The sequence below is a fragment of the Talaromyces rugulosus genome, chromosome II (assembly GCF_013368755.1).
Source record: "Talaromyces rugulosus chromosome II, complete sequence".
NCBI classification, from domain to species: Eukaryota; Fungi; Ascomycota; class Eurotiomycetes; order Eurotiales; family Trichocomaceae; genus Talaromyces; species Talaromyces rugulosus.
Genome location: NC_049562.1, coordinates 4,735,477 through 4,748,693, shown reverse-complemented (window position 1 = coordinate 4,748,693; position 13,217 = coordinate 4,735,477). Strand labels below are relative to the sequence as shown.

The 13,217-nt window shown below is 46.9% G+C and overlaps 2 protein-coding genes across 2 annotated transcripts; both read left to right on the top strand.

The window, feature by feature from the left end:
• Nucleotides 1-252: 252 nt before the first annotated feature.
• On the top strand, nt 253-2,153 carry TRUGW13939_04108 (uncharacterized protein; the record flags this gene model as incomplete). Its single annotated transcript, XM_035487285.1, has 4 exons — nt 253-472; nt 539-1,309; nt 1,364-1,532; nt 1,583-2,153. The coding sequence occupies 4 exons, from the start codon at nt 253-255 to the stop codon at nt 2,151-2,153; spliced, it is 1,731 nt and encodes a 576-aa protein (XP_035343178.1).
• A 5,422-nt stretch (nt 2,154-7,575) lies between these two features.
• On the top strand, nt 7,576-10,405 carry TRUGW13939_04107 (uncharacterized protein; the record flags this gene model as incomplete). Its single annotated transcript, XM_035487284.1, has 2 exons — nt 7,576-7,578; nt 7,631-10,405. 2 exons carry the CDS (start codon nt 7,576-7,578, stop codon nt 10,403-10,405), a joined length of 2,778 nt encoding a protein of 925 aa, XP_035343177.1.
• Between the last annotated feature and the right edge of the window lie 2,812 nt (nt 10,406-13,217).

Here is a 13,217-nt window from a genome sequence, read left to right as displayed (position 1 = left end):
TTTTACTTTGGAGTGAAATAAACCGATAAGGGTCCCTTTGGCAAGGAAATACGACGACCAGAGAAGCGGTTGGAGACGATTGCGAAGCGCCAGGAAACAACTCCATTGTCACGGCCACACAACAACTAACAGCACTGAAACTGTCGCATGATCCGTGAAATATTGGCTTAATCGGAACCCGAAATCCAGGCTTTGACGGCCTGGTCACTCCTCGATCCTTTGAGCGCGCGTTCCTGGAATACGCCGTTTGACATGACCGTCGCGGTCCTAACGGCAACGACAACGAGCACGCATCGTGAGCCTCTCAGAGTAATTGACATGGCGGCGTCGCAGGCACGGCCTGCGTCGTCGTCTGCACAGAGCAACGGAGACCGGAGGCGAGGGAGACGAATCAGTGAGCGCCAGGAAAACGGCGTCGATGAGAACGCGACACAGGAAAAGCCAACGCGGAGTGTAAATAAACGAAATGCTGGTGAGTAACAGAGCCTTGCTTGGTGTGATCTACTGTTGTACTGATATGGTCGATTTACGTGCTCAGCTGTATACGACGAGGATGATGAAGGGTTCAAGTTTACTCGAGCTGCGGCGCCCAAGAAACCGAAACTGGGATCCGAAATTACTTCTACAAACGAAATTACGACCAGCAAGGTTAGCCAGTTGCAGTCGAAAAGAGGCCGTCCGCCCAAAGCCCAGACCGCGAAAGGAAGCGGCGCATCAATCGGAGAAGACAGAACCGTTAGCAACACATCCAACGGGAGGCCTTCGAGACGGCGGTCGGGCAGAGACTCTCTAGAGCCAGAAGTGCAAACTGGGAAACGCCTTAATCGAAACCGAAGTGAAGAGCCACCATCGCAAACGCCAAAGAGGGGCAGACCCTCTAAATCGCGACCGACAAACGACCCTCAATCTCCCGATGATCGCCAAGGAAGAGGCACGAAGATTGCATTGCCTGTGGCAGACACCCCGGTCATACGGCGGAATAAGGAGATGAGACAAGAACGCGCCGGGAAAGGACAGAGACGGAGCAGTTTAGGGATGAGAGGACGAAGAGCGAGTTCTTTGATAGACTCGGGAACATCAAATGGTGCGGCAGCTTTTGCATCCCTAGGAGTGATCCAGCCGGCTAATATTTCACATGCAGCAATCCCGCATAAAGAGGTGTCTACCGCCGAGTTTTACAAACACATCGCAAGTGAAGGGCTCCCAGAGCCTCGTCGAATGAAACAACTACTAACATGGTGCGCTACTCGCGCCATGGACGAGAAGCAATCTCGATCTTCGTCAGTTGATGAAGATGCTCGTCGAGAAGGTATGTCCCATTCCAATCTAGGCAAGATGTCTTGCTTGTCTAATTCTGCTATAGCTCGATTTATTAAAGAAAAATTGATTGAGGACTTTGCAAATAAGTCTGCTTTATCGGACTGGTTTTCGCGAGAAGATGCTCCTACCCCAACAGTCGTTGTCAAAAAGCCCAACCCGAAGAATATACAGAACGCGGAGAAGATCAAGAAGTTAGAGGAGCAAATACTTCGGTATGTTTCTTAGATTTTTTATTAAAGCGTCTAGTTCTGACGAACTTTAGGTTACAAACCGAAAAACAAGCTTTGAAAGCATTATTACGACCTCCGTCAATAACGGCACTTGAATCACCAGCCTCCGAGGAGGACTCCTCGTCCAAAAACAAGCAACGTATAGATATAGCCGCATTGGACCCCGGCCAACGGTCAATTATCAATACGATCGGGCTTGAAAGTCTTCGAGTAAACCAAAATTCCCAAGACGGGAAAGCGATTCCTCAACCGTCTCCCAGCAATCCTCCCCTCCCACCTTCTGCCGTCTCAAATCGCCTGTCCCATATCACAACTTCTCTAGCGCCAACCTTGGATGCATTCGCTTCCGGATTACACGACATTGATATATTCCGCTCAGCTGCAGACCGAATATCATCAGAGGTACTGCGAATGTGCTCGCAACGACTAGAGGAACGGGATGCACGAAATGCAGCTCGGACGCGGGAACTCGAAGGCAGCGATCAAGATGATAGAGACTCCGGCGACAGCGATAAAGAATCTCTGGGAACGCGCCATACAAGGCGCCCGAGAGAAGACGTCGGCGTGATTCTCGGGGCTCTTAGCCGGGTCGAGAGGAGATGAGAATGAGATGGTATAGTTAAAGTCGAAATGTTTGACGGCCATGTTTTGATGTGATACCAGACTATGCAGGCGCACTTTTCTGATTCTTGTTTGTTGTTTTGAACTTTTGTCTCAGTGCTATTCCCCCGTTCCTTTTTTCACGTTCGTCTTTGTTTGCGATATAAGCCGGTGTTTAGGGGGGTTCCAAGATGGAGGCGTTGCAACGACTGTATGGAAAGAAACAAATAGCGATGAAGATATTTTGTACTTGAATCGAGGCCATTTCAAGGCCATTGCTGAATTTGATGGTCATGATAGGTGCAGAATCTGCAGAGCGAACCTAGTAACATAATATACGTAGTATAGGGGTTGTTGGACACATTATAAAGGAGGCATTTGGCTAGCTTATGCAGGCTAAATGTGACTGAGGGACAATCTCGAACGCTACAGTAACATAGAGACGTCATCGAAAGTATCGCTACTCATCCATCCGGACAGGGTTTTGTGCCCTAACCAGAAGCCCTAATAGGGAACCCATGAATATAGATGGGATTTCATATTTCGAAAGATTTGCGTTATTTTTGGTGGGAGGATAGCATGTATCCCATTGCCTCGGTATAATTTTACTAAGATTCATGTGTTTCTTACAATGAAGCCTTTTTTTATGCGGCTGCACGGCGGTTGTTTTCAATGTTACATATGTGGAACAATAAATTCCGATGGGATACACAGGTAAATACATATTGGGCCTGAATTCTTGCATTGCTAACCCAAGTAAATATAGAATGAAACACAAACCACATGCTTGCTGCCGGCAATTCAATTCGGATTAATGTTGCATCAATGATGCATTTGCGTGTAACTTAACATGTATGTATAAACGCCATGGGTTTCTCTGTCCTTCTCTATTCTTAATATATTAATTAAAATGGAGCCGGGTAGCTGTTTCAATCATGACAAATTTTATTTCCCAGCTATTTATCGGGAGAGTGCATCAATAATCCTCGCCACGTTCTTCTGCCCACAGGGATGGCTCGCACATGTGTTGCAATGTAAAATTTTGATTTTTCCCAGAAGAGGGAACGAAGCGGTTACCAGCTTCTATTTGCTTTTGTTTGTCTTCTTTTTTTTTCCCTCTTATTCTTTGTCTCTCTGTCGGGTGATAGTGGCGTTGATAGTCAAGAATACGGGGTTACTGAATCCGTCCCAGTACATAGTCAGGAAAGGGTTGCACAACCAACCACGGGCCCACGGTTGCATTGACACCGCCGTAAAAGTGATAGCATGTGCCTAATGTCCAGTTCTCGATTGTTCTCAAAAATCAAAGGTCGTATTGAAGAGAATCCAATCGGAAGCTTTCGCGCAATCCCGGAAGTCTCAACAACGTTCCGTGGTTGTACTATGGACACTTGAGGAATTATGTGGCTGGAGGCTTAGACCTTTTCTTCTTTTTTTTGGTCTTTACTGGATATCCTTCTCGTTGGCTTCTCTAAAGCCGATTGATGATACGGGGTATCAATGCCTACAAATGCGCATATCCGCCGGAATTAAACTCGCCTGTTAACCCACCTAGCTCTTACGTGAATGTTCAGATCTTAACCCATGCAGTGGGAAATTCTAGAATGAATGAATTGGTGTCAACTCTACCGCCTCGGGTATATGCATCTTCTGTGACAAATAGAATATATGACTAAGTTGCCAAGGATTGATCCTTTTTGAAATGGTGGATAACAAGTCGATTTTAATTCTTCAAACTACATGTCGTAGCTAATGCGGGGAACCTGGTTTTTCTTTTTCTTTTTCTTTTTTGGTGGTACTAAATTACATGTATGAGATCAATTGATATAGTTAAGGATCAATATATAATAAGGGTACATATGTATTCCTATGACCAAAGATAGGCTGTGCGGCGTGCCACTGTTTTCAATAGTCTATGCTTATGCTGTACATGGATTCCTGAACCTTGTCGAACACGACAAGCCAGAGGTCCATAAAGCTTAAGAATATGAACGAAGAATATTATTGAATTACTTAGAAGACTTGAGGCTATCTAGGGGGAAATTTCCTTTGTGTGCAAGCGGTGCTTCTTCTGGAGAAGCGCGGTCAGGTGGCCTGATTCCACCGACTTACTGTCGACAAACCTCTGGGATTAAACTATAAACCTAGTGCAAGTTTGGCCTGTCATTCATAACTAGATAGGCAGTAGCTGTAGCGGATACTACTGTGAGTTTATGGGCTAGATGCCGTCTCGTGGAAGTCTGTCTTTGAATAACGGAATTCCTTAGGATTTCCTATATTCTCGAAAAAAATACATCGCGGGATAGCTGCATGTGTAATATATATATGTAACAGAAGCTCATTTGTGATTTAGTATTTAATGTTGGCAACAAAGGATCAATTGATATTTATGTCATCGTTGAAGGGTGATGGTAATAACTTAAAAAGCGCCAGAAGTTAGCGAATGTGTATATGACATTCTACCAAGTAGATCAGGAGTTAGTCAAGTCCTCATTCTTATAAATCAACGGGCTCTTTATATGGACGAATACCTAGGGCTAACTGCGCCGTACCACAGCGGAACTGGGGTCAGATGACATAATAACCCTAACTACCCGTTCACATGTCAAAAGGACCATGCTCTTCCCACCACAACACAACGCCATTACTGTACTGGGACCAATATCAGGTGAAACATCGTAGTACGCAACACTACATGAAGCACGGGAGTTGCTTATTGATTGGCCACAATCCCATACATGTACCCATGACTTAAATACATAGTAATGTCTATCCAAAGGTGGGTGTACATATGTACTAGTGGCATGACTGACATATTCCCTCTTTTATGCGAATAGGCATCAGCTTATCAGATACTATGAGTTTTTGCTATTAAAAAGGGGATATAAGAAATATACATATATTGACATAGAATGGGCGCGCATGTGTGTTAATCTCGGTGCAGCCAATAGTATATTCGACCTGGAAAGAAAGTTGGTGGTTTGATAAGTATTGATGAGGTGGTCTGGAATTTTGTTTATTTTGACTCCCGTGACACAAACAACATCAATATTACGGGGGCTTACAAGTGACCCAAAAATTTTCTTAGACGTTTGAATGTTATATAACCTACATGTACGCGTGACTCATTACAAACCAAGGTATGTTGTTTATAGGAGGACAGGGATATACTAGTTTCAGTGGCGTCCCCAATGACCGCGCACCGGATACCCGGAACTTCGCCTCTTTCATTCACCATGTTTAGCTAAGTATGTAACTAAACGCTCTCGGATTCTGTATGAGGTTGCATGTTAAAACATCTTACCCGTGGGTGACCTGATTAGTTGCGGCACATGTTCCCCGGGGTAGCGGTAACTCAGAGCACTGAATTTTTCTTTCCTTTCCTTTGACATTGCTTTTCTGCGGGTATATTTTGCTCTTGCTTCCGTTGTCAACTATAGGTCCCTAAGTTCAAGCGAATAACGGATAGCTGCAGCACTTTCCTGTAGTAGCACAAAGCATGTGCTCCATCGCCCAACGTCAGTTATCAACCCGCGTAATAGACTAGGCAAATCTATTCCGTCAAGATGGGTCGATCTACATTGTTCCGGCTACGATGAGTCCCAAATTTGGCGAGCTCGAGCAATAAGGCAGATAAGACGCAAAAGAAAGTACGCATCGACCGGTAAACAAATAAGAAACATCTTAAATAAGATGGCGGAGTAGTAATGAGATCACTTAAAATGTATCATTCGATACCAGTGCGCCCCTTGCAGCAGGCGACCTGAAACCCAATCCAATTGTTATCAAAACGGATCTAGCAGGCTGGGAGATTGATCGACAATATCTGTTCATTAATAGCAAACCCATCAAATTCCACTGCTAGTCATGTATCATCCGTGGTTCAACCCTACAGGCGCATCTTGAATCATGCCCCTATCTCTCCTTGGGTTGAACGATCCAATTGCTCGTTCACTAGCCATTGCCGTCGTAGCGGAGAATGTGTAAATTGAGACTGGCCGCTTGCGGTCTCCAGTACACAGTTCTTCTGATCAGTATCTATGGCTATGTCTGCTCGATTAGTCTCCTAAAATAACCCTGGCCCCTTCCGGCTTATGGTAGTTCCAGACTGGCATCGTTGCTTTTTCTTTGTTCCTCTCCCCCCCCCCCTTCTCGACCCACCGAAGTTCAGCTCACTCGCCTCTGATGGTCTCAACGATGTCGGATGAGGAAGCCTTAAGCAAGCCCGGACCGAACAGCGAGCCAATACCAATGGCGAAGGAGCCTTCCGCGAGAAGCCGCTTCCCGAGAATCACGACTCGATGTTATTGTCCGCTTTTGTCGCCTGGTGTGACCTAGCAGTAGTTGGCAACACTTATACTACGTTGACCGTGCGCGCCATCGCCTTGTGCCCAACACAGTCATGCTAGGAGCGCTCATGACGCTAATGACCATAGCCATGACCCATCCTGCGGCCACCACAACGCAGGCCCAGGTCCAGCCGATAGCCGATGAAAGTCTCTACCTGGCTCTCTGCTCAGCCACTTTTGACTCGACTAGATGCGATGTCGGCCTTCCCTTGCAGTCAGCGGGTGAACAGTGGGTTGTCCCGGCGGGCGGATCACTGGAAGCCGAAGGCCAGTGTGAGACGAGCGAGGTCGAGATAGGGTGTACCCGACTGCAGTTGAAAAGGGAAAAGGATAAACACAGAGAGAGGGGCCGCGTTCCCTGAGCTCCTGTGCTGCTCCACCGTAGACAGCGAGAGAGATAGCGCGACCCGCAGGCCGACATTAAGCATAAAGCATCGGCATAGAACAAGTAAGCATAGACGCCAGTCGGAGATGAAACCGCAAAGGCTTGTCGCGATGGGGCAGAGCTTGTTTCTGGCGGTCGCCTTGCAGGGTGTAGGTGGGTTCAAATAAACGTTCCTTCCCCCGCTCCTTCCTCCTCTCGTTCTCGCGATCTCCTCTCCTCTTTTCTTCTCTTCTCTCCTCCTCCTCCTCCTCCTCCTCCTCATCTCATCTCTTCTCTTATCTCTTATCTTGCTGCGTCCTCCTTGCTTCTTTCTCCTCTCTACTGCAGACGTGTGAATCGGCCTCTCGTTCCATCCCCCGATCGCCTTGGCTCTCCACATCCATCTCATCTGGATCGTCCACAACGATGATATTTGATACAGTGCTACACTCTATTGTCGTACAGCCTCAATCCATGCATTCGGCCGGCTTAAAGAAAAACAAAAAGCAGTGTTGGGACCGCGAGCTTCTCGGTGAGACAGTTATTTAACGGGGTAACGCTCCCTTATTAGCAATAGATGTAGCAGCTGCTGGGTCGAATGCCTACAGCCAGTCCTAGCCCAAAGCTATACGGATCAGTTCAGAGAGAGTGTATGTATGTTTAGAGGCCCCAAGCGGTATGCCTTGTGCCTCGGGAGGGGTCCTTTTCAACCATGGTATTTGAACGTGTGCTACAATGATGCTCAAGTATGCTGATCGTCGTTGTAGATACAGCCTATCCAGTTTGACGGGCCTCTTCCGCTCAACTCTTGCAGCGATCACCCAATCAGGTCAAGCAATAGCACGAGCCTGGAATTCGGCTCTCCTGCTTTGACTCTTGAATTGCATGAAGAAATGACGGCGCCCTGTTTCAACCTATGCCCGTACAACCTCACTGGCTTCCGCAAAACCAAGAATTCTCCACGGGGTGCTAATGAACGATATACAGGCTTGCCACCCATTAACTCGCAATATTTTCCACATAAATTGTCATCCAAGTTATCCAATGGCACCACTTTTGTCGAGGCAACGCACGGGGCAGGGGCTGTGCCGGGCAAGCCAAAGAATGCAAGAATTTATCCTGTCGCCAATTATTTTAACGCCCCTGCGCTTGTGCCGCCAGTTTTTGACGTGCAGGCACAGTGGTTGGTCTCAGCGTCAGACATCCACTGCCAGAAAGGGGGCTTGCTCCCTTATGGGCCCGCCCAAACCGCCAGCATTCTTGACGCCAGGGAACTGGGAAGCTTTGTCGTGACGGCCGATAGCTCATCCACGTTCTCAAGTGATGGCCAGCTCGGTCCTGGGCCCACTCTCTGGAAAAGCGAGACCTCGACTGAGGTCACCAGTGACGCCGATGATGATGGGATCGGCACTGGCAAAGGTCAACCCTATGTGACAGAAGCTCCCCAGCTGGCTTCCTCTCCTTTCATTACAACATCAAGGTCTTCCCCACTGCAACAACCTTATTTCAGCACACACCCTGATCAAGCAACCCTTCTCCATTCATATTCTGGTGATACTACACTCTTTATTCCGTTGCCAGAGGACGATTACGACCTGACAGTCGATGATGAAGAAGGGTCGTTAGCTGACCAGCAACGTTCCACCGACCTCCCGGAAGCTCCAATATTTGTCCAACAAATGAATCAATTAGACGCCAATGCCCCCTATCCTGGTTGCCCCCATGCTACTGGCTTACATCCTGAAGACCAGGGCTCTGATGCCTACGTTGCCCCCCTCTCCGATGATAGACTGCTATCAACAATCCTGAAGTTGCGTGAACGACAATATGACGGAGACCGACACTTTGGAATGGATCAGCTCAGTTATCCGAGTAACCTGCATATCCGCAATGGCAGCATGAGCGACATGAGCACTTGTTGTGGCCGGTCTCTTAGCCGAGAACCGTTAACTCCCAAGCCACCGAAAAGAAAATGGTGGGAAAAGAAGAAGCCCAAGCAACCACAGCCGTCTTTACCGTTCCTTAATTTAAGCTCGAAGAGTTCTTTTTCAAGCGCATCCAGCCAGTACCCAACACTATTGCGCTCCCGAAGTTGCGAGGCCGTGCCCAGTCAATCGATGGCCGAAAACGAGTATGCCGGTGAACTTCAGATCGATGTACGTATCGCCGAGATCCATTCTCGCCAGCGGTATCTGTTGCGTCTCTGCAAGGCGTTGATGAAATATGGTGCCCCCACACACAGGCTGGAAGAATACATGTGCATGACCGCCAAGGTATTGGACGTTGATGGTCAATTCTTGTATATCCCTGGCTGTATGGTTGTGTCCTTTGATGACCCTACCACACGCGCCACAGATGTGAAGCTGGTCAAGGCTGTGCAAGGTGTCGACCTCGGCCGATTGTTTGATGTCCACAAAATCTACAAAGAGGTGATCCACGATGTCATTGATGTCGGAGAGGCTACTGAGAGAATAGAAAGCATCATGAAGCAAAAGCCCCTTTTCAATGTTTGGACCTTGATCTTGGTGCATGGTTTTGCTAGTGCTTCAGTTGGACCGTTTGCTTTCGGGGCCCGTCCTATCGACATGCCAATTGCTTTTATCCTGGGCTGTCTATTGGGAACCTTGCAATTGGTGCTATCCCCGCGATCTTACCTATACTCAAATGTTTTCGAGATCTCTGCGGCTGTCCTCACATCATTCCTTGCACGAGCTTTTGGAAGCATTCCGTATAATGGCGGGAGACTTTTTTGCTTTTCAGCTCTGGCACAGTCATCCATTGCTCTCATTCTACCCGGATATATGGTTTTATGCGGGAGTCTTGAATTGCAGTCACGCAGTATTGTGGCTGGGTCTGTTCGAATGGTTTATTCGATTATATACTCACTTTTCCTCGGCTTTGGAATCACTATTGGCACGTCGGTTTATGGCCTATTAGACCCAAACGCCAGCTCGGAATACACTTGCCCTGCCAGCCCAATCCAAAACCCATACCTCCAACGGCTACCTTTCGTCCTAATGTTCACATTTTGTCTGTCAACAATCAACCAATCCAAGTGGAAACAAATCCCGGTGATGCTGATGATATCTCTATGTGGATATTTGACCACATATCTGTCAACGAAAAGATTGGGATACAACACCCAAGTGGTCAATGCATTGGGGGCCTTTGTCATTGGAGTAATGGGGAATCTTTACAGCCGACTGGGACATGGCCTTGCAGCAGCAGCAATCCTTCCGGCGATATTTGTTCAAGTTCCATCTGGTCTCGCTTCAAGTGGCTCATTGGTGTCCGGTCTCACTTCGGCCGATGAGATAAGCCGCAACACCTCGTTCTACTCTATTATAAACAACGGAACACAGGGCTTCCTCGAAGCTCAACAGAACATTTCCTTGTATGGAAGCAAGGCGTACAGCGGGGTCGTCTTTGACATTGGATTCGGAATGGTTCAACTTGCCATTGGCATCACTGTGGGCCTATTTCTAGCTGCACTGGTCGTCTATCCATTGGGTAAAAAGCGAAGCGGCCTCTTCAGCTTCTAAGGTGTTTCTCACTGTTATCTTCACATTATATATACATATATATCCTTCCCTCGTTTCTTTTGTTTTGCATTGCGGGGCTGATATTTCGTTTTCCCATGTATTTTTTGATCGTGTATACGAACGAAGCATAGCATGTTGGATGGTATTTTTTTCACTTCAATTTGCATTCGATTTCTTGAAAGCATTCTTTCATGTTTTCAGCACTGTCAGTATACATTTTTTTCCTTTCTCGGCGTTGGCACGAAGCGCAGTTGATCCTTTTGTTTGTTAACTGAGAGTTTTGGGACTTTGCTAAGATTCAACTCTTGATTGCAATATACGTCTTGTTTGTTGGATAAATAGTCTTTGCGACAGCGGCGTGTGAATATTCTATGTTACTATGCATATCTTGGAGTTTTCTGGGGCTGTATTATTATGAAAAGTTTCTTGGTTTCTCGAGTTCACGAGGTGATGTACTAGCACTATTTGATTTATCGCAAAGTTATTAGCCAGCTGTTTAATTTGTATTAATGTTGAATGAACACAAGTTTTAATGTTCTTTAACGATACTGGGCCAAACATCTAAATGTAGGGTTAGGAGAGTAGAGGCCTTATTCCCCTTTGTATCATTTTAATGAATCGAGAAGGTATCAGTGATTAAGTGCATTTAGCTTTTCCCAAGTACTACTCCTGTATTGCAATACTACATAAACTCTTAAACACATAATACGGCTAGCTCCTTTAAAAGTCGAATTAAAAAAAAAGGCCTTAATCTTTTACTCATTAATAGTTTCTAACGCAGTCAAACAGCAAGTTAAGCTGCCATCCATAGCGGGGAAGATGAACCTAGGAAGGAGCATTAGGGCTACTCAAGTCACAGGACCAGCCCGTTTGGAAATTCCCTCTTTGGGGTCCCAGGTTCTAACTATGCTGCAAGCCGTTTTCTTCCAGCCTTCTTTACAACTAACAAGAGAACTGGTGTGACGATGTGTTTTTCTGGGGACCTGAGTCCTGTGTTACAAACTACCCGTCGGGATGAACCTGTCCCATGCCATGGGGTTGACGGGTGAAAATGTAACGTCCACGGACGTCGACATGTAGTGTGTCAGACATCCCGATCGAACGGATGCTCCCAAATTAGGTTTCTGGCCAAGCACGGGTTTGAACGTTGAAAGAAGGCAAACGACCGGTCCAGCCCCTTGTTCTTACCTGAATTGGCTAGTTGTACGGTCGTCTGGGACATCGACGGCAAAGGTGGAATTTTTCACAAATTTCTTGGCTGGTTGCACTACGGATAGGGAGCACACTATTCTGTCCCTTAATCTGGTCACTAGTAAGTTACATACCGTTGGTAGCGTCTCCATGCAGAATTTAGGGCTTCCGGAGTACCACGGATACAATACTGTACGTTGCAAGCAGCCCCCAGATTTAGACCGGTACGGCTAGGCGAGCCGCGTGGATTAGCATCCCTACAAGCGTCGAGTAGTCGACCCGCTAGTATTTTAGCTCTCCAACATGTATTTTCTGTCATTGGCATCAATTCACCCCCTTTACCAACAGTTGCGACTCAAAATGGGTGACGGGGTTCTCCGTCTTGCCCTTCAACGGTACACGCGTTTCCCAGGAGGCTGGGACAGTGTCACCGGCCGAATGTCACTCTGGAGTGGCAGCCAGTGTCTCAGTCATTCAGTGTAACAGCCAGTTGGAAATCAGAACTCAATTCCACAACACAAAATGCGACGAAAGTGCGGTACCGCATAGATCAGGTTGCAAACTATAATGTTCACATACTCCGTAAATGATTTCCGTTAAACCTATGTATCGACCTGTTGATGTGTGTATAGACCCATAAAAAAAAGCATAGTACTGTACTACCAGAGCGTATTATTGCATATTCAATAAAACCAGATCGTCTTGAGGACTGCGGCGGAAGGGCTAAATTGCGTCCGAATCCAATGCTGTGTGCCACGAGACAGTCCATATGGCAATCGGTCGCACATCCGGTATGCCTAACCAGTAACAAGCAGGGGTGTACCGTTTAAGTGGCCTTTTTTTGGTCTCTTGAGCCACCGACTATCGATCGATCATCAGGCGGGCGAAACTGAAAAAAAAAAAAAAAAACAATCCTGGCGACGCTGCATGAATTGCACACGTTGCTAGTGCGAAAACTCAAAAATCGAGAGAAATTCCGATCGTCAGCTAGGCATACCCCGAGAACCATGGTGTTGATGTAAGCTAAGGAGAAGAGCAATTGGCATATCGTCATTTCGACTCGGTGAGCAAAGCCTAAATTTGGGCTTTGTCCAATGGAAGGCTTGTCGGTACGCTTTAGTCTTGATACCTTTGACTATCCTCTCTCGAGATGTTATTATGAATTTTAATTCTCGCTCTTTGGATCTACCGACCAAGGTCCCACCCGACGATAGCGAGATCTCGGAGTGCGCATGGTTGCGGGCCTTGAATACTAATAATGTATGGGCCGATGGGGCAGAGCCCGCATTTTCGCTCGATCTCGATGGGCGAGAATCCAGCTGGCGAGTTCTACGTAATAGTTTGGCATGGTTCCTCAGAATCTTCACGCGTGGGATGGAAAATCCTGATGTCAAATTGCCAATCCAGATTCCATGGAGTAAACTATTTGTCAGGCCTCCCCACAATAGTCTACTCCATATGCAGTGTGCACGAGGCTAGTGAAAATTATTGACAAAAACCTTATCGGTGCTCGTTACGGAGTACGTACCTACTTCGTACGGATACAGAATGATAATGCACGGAGTACGTAGTTATGAAACGGCGAAATCCCCACTGTGACCATGCTTCTACACGATTTGAT